The 19,513-nt window shown below is 44.9% G+C and overlaps 1 protein-coding gene across 1 annotated transcript; it reads right to left on the bottom strand.

The window, feature by feature from the left end:
• Nucleotides 1–2,436: 2,436 nt before the first annotated feature.
• On the bottom strand, nucleotides 2,437–18,940 carry rps4x (ribosomal protein S4 X-linked). Its single transcript, XM_038775274.1, has 7 exons — nucleotides 18,841–18,940; nucleotides 18,147–18,224; nucleotides 17,080–17,260; nucleotides 16,301–16,398; nucleotides 8,224–8,395; nucleotides 4,619–4,776; nucleotides 2,437–2,604 (listed from the first exon to the last, which is right to left on the bottom strand). The coding sequence occupies exons 1-7, from the start codon at nucleotides 18,841–18,843 to the stop codon at nucleotides 2,503–2,505; spliced, it is 792 nt and encodes a 263-aa protein (XP_038631202.1). The 5' UTR covers nucleotides 18,844–18,940; the 3' UTR covers nucleotides 2,437–2,502.
• Between the last annotated feature and the right edge of the window lie 573 nt (nucleotides 18,941–19,513).

Genomic DNA, 19,513 nt, shown 5'->3' with positions numbered 1-19,513 from the left:
CACTCCTTTTGTGTGGAACCAGAACTGCACATAGTATCCTAATGAACATTTTATACAACTCCATCGCCGCCTTACCAACATTATCTACCTGTGCTACTGCCTTCAGGGATCTATTGACACCACTGTGCCACTCAAGCTCCGAAACCCAGCTCTCAAGCTGGTTAAACCAGTGATACTTCCTGCACATGGTCATTCTGACTGCAAGATGTACCTCACATGCTCCACTCCTTCCCAACCAATTTTCCATCTCTCCCTTTTGGCTAGTACCAATTCCTCCATACATTGCAACTCCTTGAAAGATCAAACTAGATTTTGGGATCCTTACAGAGTAAATACCAACCATGAGGGAAAAGGGAAAAAAAAAAAAATCAAACAGCATAACCATGTGTTCAGTATTCCTCGGCTTAATTCTTTTCCTGAAGTTGAGAAACAGGAACAAGTCTATTTTTGTTTCAGATTTTCAGTATCTGCAATAATTTGCTTTTACTTGAGACAGTAATCACCAAGGCTGCCAGCTGTCTGGAGTTTATGACAAAGCCTACCATTGCACCACATTGAAGCATGACAAGAGATCGATGGAGGACAGGCATCAATGAGAGGGAAGTCCTCCTCCCCGAGGTTAGCAGGCCTCCTCATCTTAAAGGTCTGTTCAGCACCATCTCCCTCCAATTCCTCCTGTTTCTGCAGCCAACTAAGATGCATTGTCAGTCTCCATTCGCGCTGATTTTGAGTTGTCTACTGGTTTATTCATCTCTGCCTGTAGATCCTGCGCTTAAGGTAGTGACCTCTCCATATTGTTCCTCTGGCCTCGATGCCTGGAGCTCTGAACTGGTGATGACCTCCTGAACTGGCCAAGATGTTGGTTCCTCCCTCAACTCAACATTTTTACTTTCTGGTTGAAATCTTTCTGCCTCCAGGACTTGGCTCAGAATCTCTACACTGCAGACGTAGCCATTGGCTCCATGCAGCTGGTCTGATTCGTAAAACTGCTAAAATATGGTCCCCTCTAGGGAAGCGGAGAAGTTGTGGGACACTAGCTTTAAACCAGCCCACAAGGTTGTGGATTGGCTTCATAATTGAGGTTAATGAGATCAGAGGCCTGCATTCTCAACAATTGGGGCTAATGAGATCAGAGGCCTGCATTCTCAACAATATTGGGGAGGGCCAAAATGGAGGCAGGTCTAGCCACGTCGAATTGACCATTTTCATTTAGCCTGATCGGACCCAAGTGAAACCAAGAAAATCTAGCCCTTCTCACTTCTCAAATTAACTCAACTACGATTAAAGTTCGCAAAAGGAAGCAAAAATTTAATTGGCCATTGCTGTAATGTTTCTGCAAAGGAATAAAGTTCCATTCCATTTTCTGCACTCAGTAAGGAGAATGTCTCATACAAATATTTCAAAACACGAAACCTTTCAGAAGCTGCAGTGATTATGCAAGTATTTGCACAGTTGGGCGAGTGGAAATGCTCCCCTTAAAACTTTAAAAAACAGTTCAGTCCCAGATATAGGTTGAGAGGTGGTAGATTTGAAACTGGGATGAGGAGGAACTAATTCTTGCAGAGGGTGGTGAATTTGTAGAACATGTTGCTCCATATGGATGGAATCAGCGTCATATGTGTCACCAGTACGATGGCAGTGGTTAAGACTGTTGTGCCAGGGACCGGGTTCAATTCCAGCCTCGGGTGACCATCTGGGTGGAATTTGCACGTACTCCCAGTGTCTCCATGAGGTTTCCTCCGGGTGCTCCGGTTTCCTCCCAGTCCAAAGATGTGCAGGTTAGGTGAATTGGCCATGCTGGATTGTCCCCAAAGGTTAGGTGGGGTTACAGGATCTAGGTAGGGTGCTCTTTCCAAGGGTTAGTGCAGACTCGACAGGCCGAATAACCTCCTTCTGGAAGGGATTCTATGATTAAATGGGGTCAAGGAGATAGATATATTTCTGATAATAAACAGGTTAAGAGGATTATGGGGAACAGGTAAGGTAAGGAGGTGGATATTAGATCAGGAAGAAGTCTTACAACACCAAGTTAAGTCCAACAGGTTTGTTTCAAATCACTAGCATTCAGAGACCTGCTCCTTTCTCAGGTGAATGGAGGAAGGAGCAGTGCTCCGAAAGCTAGTGATTTGAAACAAACCTGTTGGACTTTAACTTGGTATTGTAAGACTTCTTACTGTGCTCACCCCAGTCCAACGCCAGCATCTCCACATCAGGAGATCAACCATGATCTGACTGAATAGCAGAGCAAGCTTGAAGGGCTGAATTGCCTACTTCTACTTCCTATGCTCCTCAATATAAAGTTCGTTCAACAGTATTAATTTCGCAGTACAACCTGTTCTACAAAGACACGTGGCTTTGGACACATACATAAGGCATATTACTGAGCAATTTTTGTAGAAGGACAGTGAAGAAAAGCAAACAAAAACTACAGAGGAATGTATATAAAGAACATCTGTTTTTAATTCTGCTTGGGGTGGTACTACCACTGTACAGTTCTGATATTTAGTTGTTACTCTGCTTTGCAGCCAGTCTCTTGTCTCTCTCTTCAGCAATGGTGAGGCGAATACCCTTTCCACGAGGCAGAGAAACCCATGGCTTATTACCCTAAGAACAAAGAAATTTGGTTAAAGTGGTGGAAGTAAATACATATAAAAGGTATTTTTCTGCAGCTTTAAATTTTTTTTTTTTTTTTTTAAAAGAGTACCCAATTATTTTTTATTCAATTAAGGGGTAATTTAACATGACCAATCCATCTATCCTGCACATCCTTTTGGTTGTGGTGTTGAGACCCGGGGAGAGAATGTGCAAACTCCACAAGGACAGTGACCCAGGACCGGGATTGAACCAGAGTCCTCAGTGCCATGTGGCAGCAGTGCTGCGTCACCCTTCTGCAGCTTTTGGCTTGATTATCAACGGCACAATACCAATGGTAATTTGTTTCCAGGCACCTTTGTAACTTTTGCCATTTCTCTCTTCTCACACCCCCCTACCCCCTCCCTGTCTGGAAAACCTCAACACTCCATTGCATTACAACCAGTCATGGAAACTTTTTTTTTTTTTAAATAGGAGCAGGCGGGGGCCATTTAACCCTTTGAACCTGCTCCGTCATTCATTAAAAAGTTTTTTTTAAGAGTACCCAATTCATTTTTCCAATTAAGGGGCAATTTAGCGTGGCCAATTCACCTAGTCTGCACATCTTTTGGGTTGTGGGGGCAAAACTCACACGAACATGGGGAGAATGTGCAAACTCCACACGGACAGTGACCCAGATCTGGGATCGAACCTGGGACCTCAGCGCCGTGAGACTGCAATGCTACCACTGCGCCACCGTGCTGCCCTATCATGGAAACGTCTAATGGCACATTTTATAAATAAATTCCTAATAAGTTTCTACGAAGATTGTTATGATTTATGATCAATCATACAGTGAACTTAATCCACTTTCACAATAGATGCTGAGAGTGGGAACCGATTCAATCTTCTGAGAAAGCTACTTTTACTTCACAATTAAGTCACTAACTTGTTTAAATCCCCATGTGCAGAATTTCCCAAAGAGGATGAACCAAAATGCAGCAGACAACTAGAAATGCAGCCCACCAATTAAACATTGAAAGAAAAGATTTGCATTTTCATACAGCGCCTTTCAGTCAAAGGACACCTCAAAGTACTTCACTGCCTGCGAATTTCATCTGAAGCGTAATCACTGTGATAATGCAGCAAGGGGCCAGTCGCTTTGTTTTAGTGACATTAGCAAGGAACAAATGAGTTTTTTGTATAATCCCATGGAATTATTTAGTGTTTCCACGCAGTGGAAATGGGAGATCAATGTAACACCTCATCCTAAAAAAAGTCAGTAGTCACTGAATACTGTACTGGAGTGTCTAGGATCAAGTGTCTACAAAAGGCAATACATAACCTTCTAACTCAAGAGGCTGACACAACTAAAGCTTTGCATTCCAGGCAAAACATGCACGTCTCAAAACACCATCAATTTAAGTAATTATGAAGTATAGTCACTGCTATAATGTAAGAAACACAGTAGCCAATATGTATTCAGCAACATGATAATGTCCGGATTACCTGCTTTTGTGATGTTGACTAAGGAATGAATAGTCAGGACACAGGGGATAATTTCCCAGCTCATCTTCAAAATAGTGCCATGGAATTTTCCATCCACCTGAGGCTGATGGGACCGGGTTTAATGTTCTATCAAAAAGAGCGCCTCTGACAGGGCAGTGATCGCTCACTTCTGCATTGGGGCGTCAAACCTTGATTTTAGTGCTCAATCCCAGGAATAGGAAGTTTATGATGCCTACTACTAACTGAGCCGTGGCTGAAAACACCAAAACAAATTCTTCATTGAACTGGTGAATATCTGGCAAATATATACACAATTGTTTGAAGAAGTATTATTTAGTTTTGCAAGTCAGTGTGCACACTCAAAGAATTAAGAGGTCCATAATCATGCTACAGTTTACACCACTGTGCCCTTCACCAAGAGCTATATTGATAAAGCAGGACCATGTCTGATAACTGAAGCCACCATTGACTGGTCAACTAAGTAAACAAAAACATACATACACACTTGCTTTCTAATGGCACCAGAATTCATACTCACCTTCCCAATAACAAAAATGTTGGAAAGCCTGGTAGCAAAGCTGTTACCATTAGCGTCCTTTACATGAACGACATCAAAAGAGCCAGGGTGCCTCTCACGATTAGTGATCACTCCAATACGACCCAAGTTAGCACCTCCTATCACCATGCACAAGTTACCTGCAGGAGGACAAAGAAACAGATGACAACACATCAAGGGGATTTTAGGAATAATAATAAATTTTTTTATTTATTAAGGGACATGGTCAACTCACCTACCCTGAACATCTTTGGGTTGTGGGGGTGAGACCCACGCAGACACAGGGAGAATGTGCAAATTCCACACGGAGTGACCTGGGTCTGGGATCGAACCCGGTCCTCGGCGCTGTGAGGCAGCAGTGCTAACCATTGTGCCACCGTGCGCCTATTTTAGGAGTAATTCTTATGTATAGTACCCAATAAAATTATTCACTCAGGGTTCTTTTTTAAATGTAAAATATCCGAAGTAATGGCATACAACTTATTCTATCACAATATCAACAGTCTATAAAAATTAATATTCCCTACATTTCTGTGCCCCCTAAAATGCTCCCAGGCTATCATGGTCTTATTACATTTTAATTTGCATTATTTTCCTAATCTATTGTTAAAGAGAGTTGGAGATAAGCAAGCTCAAGCATTAGGTGAGGGAAAGGAATCAAGTCAAGAGTCCATGTTCCTGATCTCTATTCAGTCCTCCAGTAATAAATCCATACATGGGATCTTCAACCAAGGAATTATTTACACTGTAATTTTCTCCTCTTCCAGCATGTAACAGAGGTTAAGATGCTGAAAAGCATCTGATGCACAGGGCACACATTTTTCTTAAGGAACCCCATCAGCCTAATCTCATTTCTTTCACCCTATGTTGATCCAGGTTCCTTTAAAATACATGGACCATATGGAACAAAAACTCAGTTGTGGCTAGTTAGGTGGGCCAAATCACCATAATTTGTTGCTACTGATGTCTTGATTAAACAGCTTCTAATGTTAGAATTATTGCTGCAAAACCTATGTAAAGTATAAAAACAGCATATATTCCACATTTCAGGTACTGTGAGAAATATAACACTATTCATATGTATCCCTCTACTTAAAAATAACATTTTTAAATGACTCGGGTATTTAAAGTAACTTTAGTTACACTCTACATTTTCCCGTGCTTTGAAAAAAATTTTAATTTGAAAACTCAGACTATCTGGAGCTTAGAATCGAACGCAGTTTCAACCAGAGAAAATTACACTGATCTTACGAGAAGATTTTGATTTTACTTTGAAAATTCTCTACCATTCTATATTTCCTTGTGGCATTGTTCTTCACTAAGGCAGCATGGTTTTGTGAATGGGAGGTCGTGTCTCACTAACTTGAATCGGGTTTTATGAGGAAGTGACAAAGAAGATTGATGAAGCCCAGTGAATGTTGTCTACATAGACTTCAATAAAGCCTTTGACAAGGTCCCTCATGGCAGACTGATTTAAGGGCAGCACGGTAGCACTGTGGATAGCACAATCGCTTCATAGCTCCAGGGTCCCAGGTTCGATTCCGGCTTGGGTCACTGTCCGTGCGGAGTCTGCACATCCTCCCTGTGTCTGCGTGGGTTTCCTCCTACAGTCCAAAGATGTGCAGGTTAGGTGGATTGGCTATGATAAATTGCCCTTAGTGTTGGGTGGGGTTACTGGGTTATGGGGATAGGGTGGAGGTGTTAACCTTGGGTAGGGTGCTCTTTCCAGGGGCCGGTGCAGACTCGATGGGCCGAATGGCCTCCTTCTGCACTGTAAATCCTATGATAAAAAGGAGTTGTCACACGGGACCAATGCTGGCAAGATGGATATAGAACTCGCTCGGCCATAGAAGACAGGGGATAGGGGTGGAAGGGTGCTTTTCTGAACGGAAGGCTGCAACTAGTGGTGTTTCACAGAAGTCAGCGCTGGGACTTTTGTTATTTTCCGTTGATATCAATGCTTTTGAGGAAAACGCAGCTGATCTGATTAATAAATTTGCGGGCAACACAAAGAATGGTGGAATTATGAGTTGCGGATAGTGGAGAGGATTGTCAGAGGATACAGCAGAATATAGATCGGTTCGAGACTTGGGTGGATAAATGGCAGATGAAGTTTAATCCGGACAAATGTGAGGTAATGCATTTTGGACAGTCTAATGGGGTGGTACAGTGGTTAACATTGCTGCCTCACAGTGCCAGGGACCCGGGTTCAATTCCAGCCTTGGGTAACTGTCTGGAGTTTGTACTTTCTCAGTGTCTGCGTGGGTTTCCTCCAGATGTTCTGGTTTCCTCCCACAGTCCAAAGATGTACAGGTTAGGTGGATTGGCCATGCCAAATTGCCCCTTAATGTCCAAATGGTTAGGTGGGGTTACTGGGTTACGGTGGGGGGGGGGGGGAGAATGTGTCTATGTAGGGTGCTCTTTCAGGTCAGTGCAGATTTGATGGGTCGAATGGAGTTTTCCGCACTGTAGGGATTCTAATACAGGTGGCAATTATACAGTAAATGACAGAACCCTTAGGAGTATTGACAGGCAGAGCGATCTGGGCATACAGGTCCACATCACTGAAAGTGGCAACACAGGTGGATAAGGTAAGTCAAGAAGGCATACGGCATGCTTGCCTTCATCAGACAGGGCATTGAGTATAATAATTGGCATGTCATGCTGCAGCTGTACAGAACTTTAGTTGGGGCACATTTGGAGTATTACATACAATTCTGGTCGCCACACTACCAGAAGTATGTTGATGCTTTGGAGAGGGTACAGAAGAAGTTTACCAGGGTGTTGCCCGATCTGGAGGGTTTTAGCTATCAGTAGAGGTTGGATAAAGTCTATTTTCATTGGAACAACGGAGGTTGAGGGGCAACCTGATTGAGAATTACCAGTGGCACGGACAGTCAGATGCAGTTTTTCAGGGTGGAAATGGCAATTTCGAGGAGACATAGGTTTACGGTGCGAGGGGGAAAGTTTAAATGAGATGTGCAAGGCAAGTTTTTTTTTATGCAGAGGCTGGTGAGTGCCTGGAACTTGCTGCCTGAGGAGGTTGGGGAAGCAGATATGGTAGTGCCATTTAAGAGGCATTTAAAAAAATAAATAAATAAATTTAAAGTACCCAATTATTTTTTCCAATTAAGGGGCAATTTAGCATGGCCAATCCACCTATCCTGCACATTTGTTTTGGGGTTGTGGGGGTGAAACCCACGCAGACACGGGGAGAATGCGCAAGCTCCACACAGACAGCGACCCAGGGCCGGAATTCGAACCCGGGCCCTCAGCGCCGTGAGGCAGCAATGCTAACCACTGTGCCGCCCTTTTAAGAGGCATTTTGACAAATATATGAATAGGACGGGAATAAAGGATATGGACCCCAAAAGTGCAGACGGTTTACAGGCATCGTGATCGGCGCAGGACTGAAGGGCCAGTTCCTGTGCTGTTCTTTGTACTGTCTATGCAGCCAATTGAAACCAATTTCCACCTTAATAGCCTTTCCGTAAATGGACAGAAGTACAGACTTGGAAGCATGTTGATCATAAATGCTTCATAACACCACAAGGATATTGTTCAATTTACAGTGATAATTCAGATACCCGTGTCAAATTTGATGAAGTCTGTGATCTTGCCAGTATCCAGATCGATCTGTACGGTGTCGTTGACCTTAATCAGTGGGTCCGGGTAGCGAATGGTTCGGGCATCATGTGTAACCAGATGAGGGATTCCCTTGGTACCCACTCGGATCTTCCTTACTTTACACAGCTTATACTGGAAAACAAATGAACATATTTGTTACTCTTCATTGACACAGTCTTAGGGGCGGCACAGTGGATCGACCCAGGTTAGATCCCAACGCTGGGTCACTGACCTTGTGGAGTTTGCATATTCTCCCCGTGTTTGCAGGGTAGGTGGATTGGCCACACTAAGTTTAAAAAAGATATAAATTTTAGAGTACACAATTCATTTTTCCAATTAGCGTGGCCAATCCACCTACCCTGCACATCTTTGGGCTGTGGGGGCGAAACCGACTCAAACACGAGGAGAATGTGCAAACTCCACACGGACAGTGACCGAGATCGAATCTGGGACCTCGGCACCGTGAGGCAGCAGTGCTAATCACTGCACCACCGTGCTGCCCTTGGCCACAATAAATTGCCCCTTAATTGGAAAAATATAATTGGATACTCTAATTTTTTTAATGAAAGACAAGATCTAACGGAAACTTCTTAAAACTAAATTCTACAATTTTAAAAACTCCCTATTTGTGATCCATAACTGATGTGTCTTGTAACCTCATCTCAGAACAAGCTGTCACTTCTAGTCAAGAAGGTAACCACAGTTAAGTACCTCTAAGATCATGACGTATAAGGTTTATCACCTTATCCCACACTAACTACAAAAGATATTGTAGAAAGTACTTGGGAAGGAAATAGACAGAGTAAGGTGGCAGCCCAGGCAATAAAGATTCACATCTCATCTGGTTGAATCCAATTCACTCCTACAACTAAATACAGTAGTCCCCCGTTATACCGCGCTCCGCAATACCGTGGTTCGCGATATACGGCGGGGGGGGGGCTTATGGACCCCAACTGTCAGCTTCCCTCTCCAGATTAAAGTGAGCCGGCTGCTGAAATTGACACTGCCGGCTGAAATTGACACTGCCGGCTGCTCCTCTCTCACTGAGATTCAGTGAGAGAGGAGCAGCTCACACAGCCTTGCCTTTGAAACTGACATGCAGCGCAGGGTGCAAGCGCGTGCGGCAGATGGGGTGCAGACAGCAAGACCTTGTAAGTTCCTGGTAAGTTTCTGTGGGTTGTTTTAATTAGATCCACGATGGGGGTTTTAAATTTATTTAAAAATCTACGCATGCGCTTCCCATTGCAAGTCTACGGGGGTCTGACCTGTCTGTGACGGGGAAGCGCATGCATAGATTTTTAAATACATTTAAAACCCCCATCGTGGATCTAATTAAAACAACCCACAGAAACTTACCAGGAACTTACAAGGTCTTGCTGTCTGCACCCCATCTGCCGCACGCGCTTGCACCCTGCGCTGCATGTCAGTTTCAAAGGTAAGGCTGCGTGAGCCGCCCCCCGTAGACTCACAATGGGAAGCGCTTGCATAGATTTTTAAATAAATTTAAAACCCCCATCATGGATATCCGCGGCTCGGATGCAACGCGGGTGGCTGTCTTGGACCCCAACACCCGCGTTATAAAGGGGGACTACTGTACTATTTAACTACAAACCAACACTGTATCGTAAACAATCCATCCGATTTAGCAGGAAGAACTGACAACATAGTATTTCACTGCACAGTAGCACCAGTGGTCACCTGCAACTTTCCATAGCAAATGGCCAGCGTCTGTACTTTTACCAGGTCAACACAAAACCAAAGTCAGGTGCATCTAACCTGGTCGGCAATGTGATTGGAGGTTGAGCCTGGGTAGCATTTAAACAGATTCACAATGACAGAAATCCATTAGCACTAAAGCAATCTGTCCTCCAGAGTTTAAATAGGAAAGGTGCAAGAACATGACACCAATGAAATGGTACAACTTCCAAATTGAATACTCTGATTCATATATTTATTGCTTTATTTAAATTGAGGCTTTTTATCAAAAATCAAATCATGAATTAAAGTTGCATGTCTATTACATATTACTTTACTTGCTCCAACATCACATACCCAGGGGCGGCACGGTTGCAGTGGTTAGCACAGTCCGGCGTTGGCTGACTGCGGGGAGTTTGCATGTTCTCCACTTGTCACTGTGGGTTTCATCCAGGTGCTCAGATTTCCTCCCAGTCCAAAGATGTACAGGTTAGGAGGATTGGCCATGCTAAATTACCCCTCCACAAGATTGGGTAGCGTTATGGGGCTAGGGCGGGGACATACACCTAGATGGGGTGCTCTTTCAGAGGGTCGACTGTAGGAATTCTATGATCTGCACATCCCAGTGAGCTGGGCCAACAAGTTATTTAAATGTTTATAAAGTCACCTTTAAAATCAGTATAATTTTAGCAGCAACAAACACATCTATCTGGTAGTAGAAGCAGGCCAGTTACTATTCCCTCTACCTAATTACAGCAAAATGAAAAAATTGTGAATAACACCCAAGGCTGAGGAACTGCATTATCCTACCAAATCTTACATCAACACCTGGAATGATAATCACGATGTGGTTTAACCTGAAAGGAATAAATACCACCTATCTCAACAGCAAATCCCATTGATGTGGCCTGGGAAGAGGAAGCACAGATGGGTAAAGTAGAGATTTAATTTCTCTTATGAAGAGTAATGGGACATTCCTTATGCTTCGCAGTTTAAATGTACGAGCGGTGATCTTACTGAAAGATGAACAGTTCTGAAAGGGCTTAAGAAGATAGATTCTATGGGGCCGTTTCACCTCCTTAGAACTTCGTCTCAGGAATCTCGTCTCAGGATGCGACAAATAGTTGGAGTTCTCTAGCTCAGAGAGTTATGGATACTTCATTATTGAGTTTATTCAAGGCCGAGATCGCAGAGAACTTTGCATTCTGCAGGGTACAAAGGGACTATGGGGACCATACGAAAACGGCGAGTTGGCATAATTATTAGCCTTGTCAGTTAGATGATGAAGGGCTCAAGGGGTTTAATGCATGCTCCAATTTAATGGCATTAAAACAAAGCCAAATGTGACAGATGTTGAAAATCTGACCAAAGTGTTGGAAATACCTGGATGCTGCCTGACCCAAGTGATAATTTATTTATAGACCACACTTTGTGAACCAATACCATAAAGGAAACAAAAATAGCTTCTAGCTATTTCTAATCAGTCAGTAATAGAACATAGAACGATACAGCGCAGTACAGGCCCTTCGGCCCACGATGTTGCACCGACATGGGAAGTCAAAAACTAAAGGCCATCTAACCAACACTATGCCATTACAGTAGTCCCCCTTTATAACGCGGGTGTTGGGGTCCAAGACAGCCACCCGCGTTGTATCCGAGCCGCGGATATCCATGATGGGGGTTTTAAATTTATTTTAAAATCTATGCTAGCGCTTCCCATTGTGAGTCTACGGGGGACGGGGGGGAGAGGTCAGACCCCCGTAGACTCACAATGGGAAGCGCTAGCATAGATTTTTAAATAAATTTAAAACCCCCATCGTGGATCCAATTAAAACAGTGTCAATTTCAGCGGCCGGCTCACTTTGATCCGGAGAGGGAAGCTGCTCTCTCACTGAAACAATCAGCCGGCCGCTGAAATTGACACTGCCCGCTGCTCTCTCCCTCCAATCCAACTTTTAAGTTTTAATGTTTCTGATTGGAGGGAGAGAGCAGCGGGCAGTGTCAATTTCAGCGGCCGGCTGATTGTTTCAGTGAGAGAGCAGCTTCCCTCTCCGGATCAAAGTGAGCCGGCCGCTGAAATTGACACAACTGACAGTTGGGGTCCATAAGCCCCCCCCGCGGTATATCGCGAACCGCGGTATTGCGGAATAACGGGGTGCTACTGTATCATCCATATGCTTATCCAATAAACTTTTAAATGCCCTCAATGTTGGCGAGTGCACTACTGTTGCAGGTAGGGCATTCCACGGCCTCACCACTCTGCGTAAAAAACCTACCTCTGACCTATATCTATTACCCCTCAATTTAATGCTATGTTCCCTCGTGCTAGCCACCTCCATCCGCGGGAGAAGGCTCTCACTGTCCACCCTATCTAACCCTCTGATCATTTTGTATGCGTCTATTAAGTCACCTCTTAACCTTCTTCTCTCTAACGAAAACAACCTCAAGTCCATCAGCCTTTCCTCATAAGATTTTCCCTCCATACCAGGCAACATCCTAGTAAATCTCCTCTGCACCCGTTCCAAAGCTTCCACGTCCTTCCTATAATGAGGCGACCAGAACTGTACGCAATACGCCAAATGCGGCCGTACCAGAGTTTTGTACAGCTGCAACATTTTTTTTTTTTTTAAATTTAGAATATCCAATTCATTTTTTCCAATTAAGGGGCAATTTAACGTGGCCAATCCACCTAACCTGCACATCTTTGGGTTGTGGGGGTGAAACCCACGCAGACACGGGGAGAATGTGCAAACTCCTCACAGACAGTGACCCAGGGCCGGGATTCGAACCCGGGTCCTCAGCGCCGTAGGCAGCAATGCTAACCACTGTGCCACCGTGCCGCCCGTACAGCTGCAACATGACCTCATGGCTCCGGAACTCAATCCCTCTACCAATAAAGGCCAACACACCATAGGCCTTCTTCACAACCCTATCAACCTGGGTGGCAACTTTCAGGGATCTATGTACATGGACACCGAGATCCCTCTGCTCAGCCACACTACCAAGAATTTTACCATTAGCCAAATAGTCCGCATTCCTGTTATTCTTTCCAAAGTGAATCACCTCACACTTCTCTACATTAAACTCCATTTGCCACCTCTCAGCCCAGCTCTGCAGCTTATCTATGTCCCTCTGTAACCTGCAACATCCTTCCACACTGTCTACAACTCCACCGACTTTAGTGTCGTCTGCAAATTTACTCACCCAACCTTCTGTGCCCTCCTTTAGGTCATTTATAAAAATTACAAACAGCAACGGCCACAGAACAGATCCTTGTGGTATGCCACTCGTAACTGAACTCCATTCTGAACATTTGCCATCAACCACCACCCTGTCTTCTTTCAACTAGCCAATTTCTGATCCACATCTCTAAATCACCCTCAATCCCCAGCCTCCGTATTTTCTGCAATAGCCGACCGTGGGGAACCTTATCAAATGCTTTACTGAAATCCATATACACCACATCAACTGCTCTACCCTCATCTACCTGTTCAGTCACCTTCTCAAAGAACTCGATAAGGTTTGAGAGGCATGACCTACCCTTCACAAAACCATGCTGACTATCCCTAATCATATTATTCCTATCTAGATGATTATAAACCGTATCTCTTATAATCCTCTCCAAGACCTTACCCACAACAGACGTGAGGCTCACCGGCCTATAGTTACCGGGGTTATCTCTACTCCCCTTCTTGAACAAAGGGACCACATTTGCTATCCTCCAGTCCTCTGGCACTATTTCTGTAGCCAATGATGACATAAAAATCAACGCCAACGGCTCAGCAATCTCTTCCCTGGCTTCCCAGAGAATCCTAGGATAAATCCCATCAGGCCCTGGGGACTTATCTATTTTCACCTTGTCCAGAATTGCCAACACTTCTTCCCTACGCACCTCAATGCCATCTATTCTAATAGCCTGGGTCTCAGCATTCTCCTCCACAACATTATCTTTTTCCTGAGTGAATACTGACAAAGTATTCATTTAGTATCTCGCTTATCTCCTCAGCCTCCACACACAACTTCCCACCACTGCCCTTGACTGGCCCTACTCTTACCCTAGTCATTCTTTTATTCCTGACATACCTATAGAAAGCTGCTGAAAGGGCAGCACGGTGGTTAGCACAACCGTCTCACGCGCTGAGGTCCCAGGTTCGATCCCGGCTCTGGGTCACTGTCCGTGTGGAGTTTGCACATTCTCCCCGTGTCTGCGTGGGTTTCGCCCCCACAACCCAAAAAAAAATGTGCAGAGTAGGTGGATTGGCCACGCTAAATTGCCCCTTAATTGGAAAAAATAATTGGGTAATCCAAATTTATAAAAAAGAAAGAAAGCTGCAGAATCAGCGGGTGGAGCCCATTCTCCACATTGTCCCACACACCGGAGTCCGCCATTGTGGCCTGCCAAAGACTTCTCATGTCCCCTCCTTGCTCGTCTTAGCTCTCTTTAGATCCTTCCTCGCTTCCTTGTAACTATCAAGCGACCCAACTGAAACTTCATGCCTCATCTTCACATAGGCCTCCTTCTGCCTCTTAACAAGAGATCCCACTTCTGTGGTAAACCAGTTCCCTCGCTCTACCCCTTCCTCCCTGCCTGACTGGTACGTACTTATCAAGAACACGCATTAGCTGTTCCTTGAACAAGCTCCACATATCCAGTGTGCCCAACCCTTGCAGCCTACTTCTCCAACCTACATATCCTAAGTCATGTCTAATGGCATCATAATTGCCCTTCCCCCAGCTATAACTCTTGCCCTGCGGGGTATACTTATCCCTTTCCATCACTAACGTAAAGGTCACCGAATTGTGGTCACTGTTTCCAAAGTGCTCACCTACCTCCAGATCTAACACCTGGCCTGGTTCATTACCCAAAACCAAATCCAATGTGGCCTCGCCTCTTGTTGGCCTGTCAACATATTGTGTCAGGAAACCCTCCTGCACACATTGTACAAAGAATGACCCATCTAATGTACTCGAACTATATCTTTTCCAGTCAATATTTGGAAAGTTAAAGTCTCCCATAACAACTACCCTGTTACTTTCGCTCTTTTCCAGAATCATCTTCGCCATCCTTTCCTCTACATCCCTAGAACTATTAGGTTGCCTATAGAAAACTCCCAACAGGGTGACCTCTCCTTTCCTGTTTCTAACCTCAGCCCATACTACCTCGGAAGAAGAGTCCCCATCTAGCATCCTTTCCACCACCGTAATACTGTCCTTGACTAGCAGCGCCACACCTCCCCCTCTTTTGCCCCCTTCTCTGAGCTGACTAAAACACCTAAACCCCAGAACCTGCAACAACCATTCCTGTCCCTGCTCTATCCATGTCTCTGAAATGGCCACAACATCGAAGTCCCAGGTACCAACCCATGCTGCCAGTTCCCCTACCTTATTTCGTATACTCCTGGCATTGAAGTAGACACACTTCAAACCACCTACCTGAACACTGGCACCCTCCTGCGAAGTCAAATCTGTGCTCCTGACCTCTATACTCTCAATCTCCCGTACCCCAAAACTACAATCCAGGTTCCCATGCCCCTGCTGTATTAGTTTAAACCCCCCCCCAAAGAGCACTAACAAATCTCCCCCCCAGGATATTGGTGCCCCTCAGGTTCAGATGTAGACCATCCTGTCTATAGAGGTCCCACCTTCCCCAGAAAGAGCCCCAGTTATCTAGAAATCTGAATCCCTCCCGCCTGCACCATCCCTGAAGCCACGTGTTTAATTGCTCTCTCTCCCTATTCCTCGTCTCACTATCACGTGGCACGTAATGTCTAATGGAAGTGCTGCAAGACTCAAAACACAATGCTGCCAGGAAATTAATCTATTACAGATACTTCCATAAGCGTTATTCCAAAAGGCTCTAAGCCTTCACTTTTGATGCCAATCTCATTGCAAACCAAGAATTGGAGCAGCAACGTGGCGCAACAGTTGGTACTGCTGCCTCAGGGCGCCACGGATCAGTGATTGATCCCAGTCCCGGGTCACTGTCCGTGTGGAGTTTGCACGATCTGCCCGAGCAGGTCTCACCCCCACTCTCAGGGGGCTCAAGAAGCCAGCATGCAGTTTTGTCAAAATATTCTCCCCTCCATGCATAGGGCACAGACTCATGGCCATTATGCCAGGCATAACAAGTATACAAAGGCAGAAGCTGGTGAAGAGAGCTCTTCAAAAAGGAAACGGTCAACAGAAGTAAATATTGAAGCTGCTCTTGAGCACATCACTTCAGGTGCCAGATGGAGTTGAAACAAGGGACATGCCCAACTGACTACTTAAGTGGAAGAGCAATGAATGCTGCCATAAATTCCATGAAAGAACAAAAATAAGAGTCCATGATGAGGCAATTACCTTGGCCTCCTCAACTGTAATTCGATGCACAGCAAAACGACCCTTGGTGTCATAGATCAGACGGAAGTGTTCACTTGTCTTATCAATACTGATCACATCTGCAAAGAAACATATTGTGCACATATTCATAAATTAAGCACAACACATCATGCAACTAAAGTGCAAACACAAATGTTACCAAAATCAAAAAACTGTCAACCAAACAAGTTATTCTTTGTGACATTACATTAGCTACAACATCTGGCAGTCTACAAAGAGGCAGCACAAGAAAAAGCAATTCACTGGGTAAGCTTCTAATTCCCACCACACACACATTCCATTCCCTTCAGGCCGTCCTCTCTTCTCCACTGTTATATTTGAATCTGAACAGATTCAACCAACTACCCTTTTTTCTTCTTTCTTGGGATATGAATATAACTGGCAGGGTAAGCCTCGTGTTACCCATCCCTCGAAAAATTGGCTGGGAGCAACCTTCTTGAACCACTGCTGTTGATTTGGCATAGGTACGTACACAGTACTAGAGTTCTAGGTTTTTAGTCCAGTGACCAAAAATAGTTCCAGGTCAGGATGCTGTGATAGCCTAGAGGAAACCTTTCCAAACACACCCAATTTTACATCAGGAATTGTATGTCTACTTTTCAAAGCTATAGCGCAGGATTGTTTCCATTTTGTTTGATTTAAGAGAATGAAATCAATCTGCTGAAACTAATATTCAATCCAGACAACGCATGCGAGGGATAAGGAGCTTCAAACGCCCTTTACGGAACTGCCATAATTACCCATGAATCCAGTTGGGTAGGTGATATCTGTACGGACTTTGCCATCAATTTTGATGAATCTCTGCATACAGATCTTCTTTACCTCATCACCAGTCAGCGCATACTTCAGGCGATTTCGGAGGAAAATGATGAGCGGGAGGCACTCTCGGAGCTTGTGGGGACCAGTAGATGGACGGGGAGCCTAATAAAGCAAATCAGGTTATAGACACTATGCGACGTACCAAATTCCTAAACACTCATCTGGACAGTACATTCACTTGGAAGATGTTTTATAACTGGAATATTCTCAGTAACCCTCATTCTAGCATAAAGTTGCAACGTCTGCTTCCTTTTTACCTGAGCCACATTACTCTCATGGCATTTTTCACTCTCATCTTGCTTCCTTGCCGACAAGCCAGAGAAACAAGTCCACAAACTAGTTTAATATTGCTGTCAAACCACATCCATTTGGATTGTACTTAGATCTTCATTCTGGGCAACCAAGCAGGACGACCCAAAGACTTAAAGGCTGAGAACAGCAGATGACAAATTATGACAAGGCCTTTAAAAAGCAAAGTAGGATTACAGAGCAAATCATTCAGCAACTGTGGCCTCTAACATTTATTTTGTTGACTATTGCCAATCTTGATGCAAGCAGAGCAACTCGTTTTTAAATGCACATTGAGAATTCATTGGAGTAAAAGGCTCTTGTGAACTCATCACTCGGCCTGTAAACTGACTAGACTACAAGCTGACTGTTTAAAAAATGTACAATATTTTAAAATGGAATAAAAAGTTAAACGGCATTAACCTTAACTGGAATAAAAGGTTGAAAGGCATTAACCGTACCAGCTAAACAGTTATTTAGACATAAAATATACTAGGATTCTTGACAACAGGTTGCCAGGCTGGACTGCAAAACTCTCCATTCAGCACAACACAAAGTTGCTGTTGCCCCAATATGCCTATCTCAGATGCATTAAAATGAAAATTGGAAGCGCTGCAAAATCTCAACACATCCAAATTCACCAACAGTATCGGGGCAACTCAAATATCAATATTTCCTCCGATGCTGGAGAGATACTTACAAATACCCCGGTCAGTTTATCCAGCATCCAATGCCGGGGAGCCGCCAGGCGCTTCAGATGCTTCTTTGGACCTCGGGCCTGTGTGAAGAGGAGGAAAGCGTTTAGTTTGTAGGCGCGACTGAAACTCTCAATCCTCCGGTGTCCAGATCCGCGGGGTGGCAGCGGTAGCCGCAGGAGCTCCCCCACCCCGAGTCCGACCCTCTCGCCTAACTCAGGGCGGGGTGAGGAGAGAAAGATTATTAGAACAAAACCCGAAACCTAACCGCCAGTCCCGGGCTGAAGCTGCAAATCCAGGCCGCTGATGGGCCACGGTCCAGCCCTGGGCCTACATCGCCCGGCAGCGCAAAGAGACAAGCTGCAGCAAACGTTAACTAACTGACTGAATCAGCGCCGACCCCGCTGTAATAAGGTGGAAGGAAGGGGAGGTGAGCCAGGCTGGCTCCCGGGAGTCGAGCGCTCGCTCTGTGTCCAGTACCCCCCCCGAGGGCAAATGGCCGCCGCCTTCCGCCCGGCGGCCCCGCCGCACTATCTGTTAGAATATCAAACAAGCTGCCGTTGGCTTCCCGCAAATTGTCCCGGAGCCTGATTCCACGGCCGTTTGTCAACGGATGGCGGTGAAATTAATCGGTTTGCCCGCTTCACGAAGTGGATGTGATTGGATTCGCCCCGCTCTCTCTCGCCCGCCGACTCTCACCATTTCTGTAGCTGCAAGGAAAAAGGAGCGTTCCCCACAATGCAGCGCGCCACCAGGCCGCGGTGCGCCTGCGCACTGTGCCACTCAACAAGTCAGCAACTGGTCAGGTCCAGTGTCAGCAGCACAGTGGTCACTCCTTAGGACAAGCTGTGGGTCTCCCTCTTTTTCAGCCACTCGAGGTTTACTCTATCTAAAATTAGAGTTTCCAACCCTCCCAGGAATTAAAGGTTAGCCCCCTGGAGTGATCTGCAAGAAAAATTAAAGGAGCTATAAAAAAACTTTTCATTTATCGTCTCCAAAAATGTGGGCAAAGGAAGCTGTTTTTTAATTATACATTTAGAGTACCCAATTATTATTTTTTCCAATTAAGGAACAATTTCGTGTGGCCAATCCACCTACCCTGCACATCTTTGGGTTATTGGCAAGCACCGGCAAGCAAGATGCTGGTTTGAAGTGTGTCTACTTCAACGCCAGGAGCATCCGGAATAAGGTGGGTGTGCTTGCAGCATGGGTTGGGACCTGGGATCTTGATGTTGTGGCGATTTCGGAGACATGGGTAAAGCAGGGACAGGAATGGTTGTTGCAGGTTCCAGGATTTAGATGTTTCTATAAGAACAGAGAAGATGGTAAAAGGGGGGGGGGGGGGTGGCATTGTTAATCAAGGAAAGTATTA

This window comes from Scyliorhinus canicula, chromosome 17 (genome assembly GCF_902713615.1).
Source record: "Scyliorhinus canicula chromosome 17, sScyCan1.1, whole genome shotgun sequence".
NCBI classification, from domain to species: domain Eukaryota; kingdom Metazoa; phylum Chordata; class Chondrichthyes; order Carcharhiniformes; family Scyliorhinidae; genus Scyliorhinus; species Scyliorhinus canicula.
The sequence above is the reverse complement of the archived record's forward strand: the minus strand, read 5'-3'. Positions and strand labels throughout refer to the sequence as shown.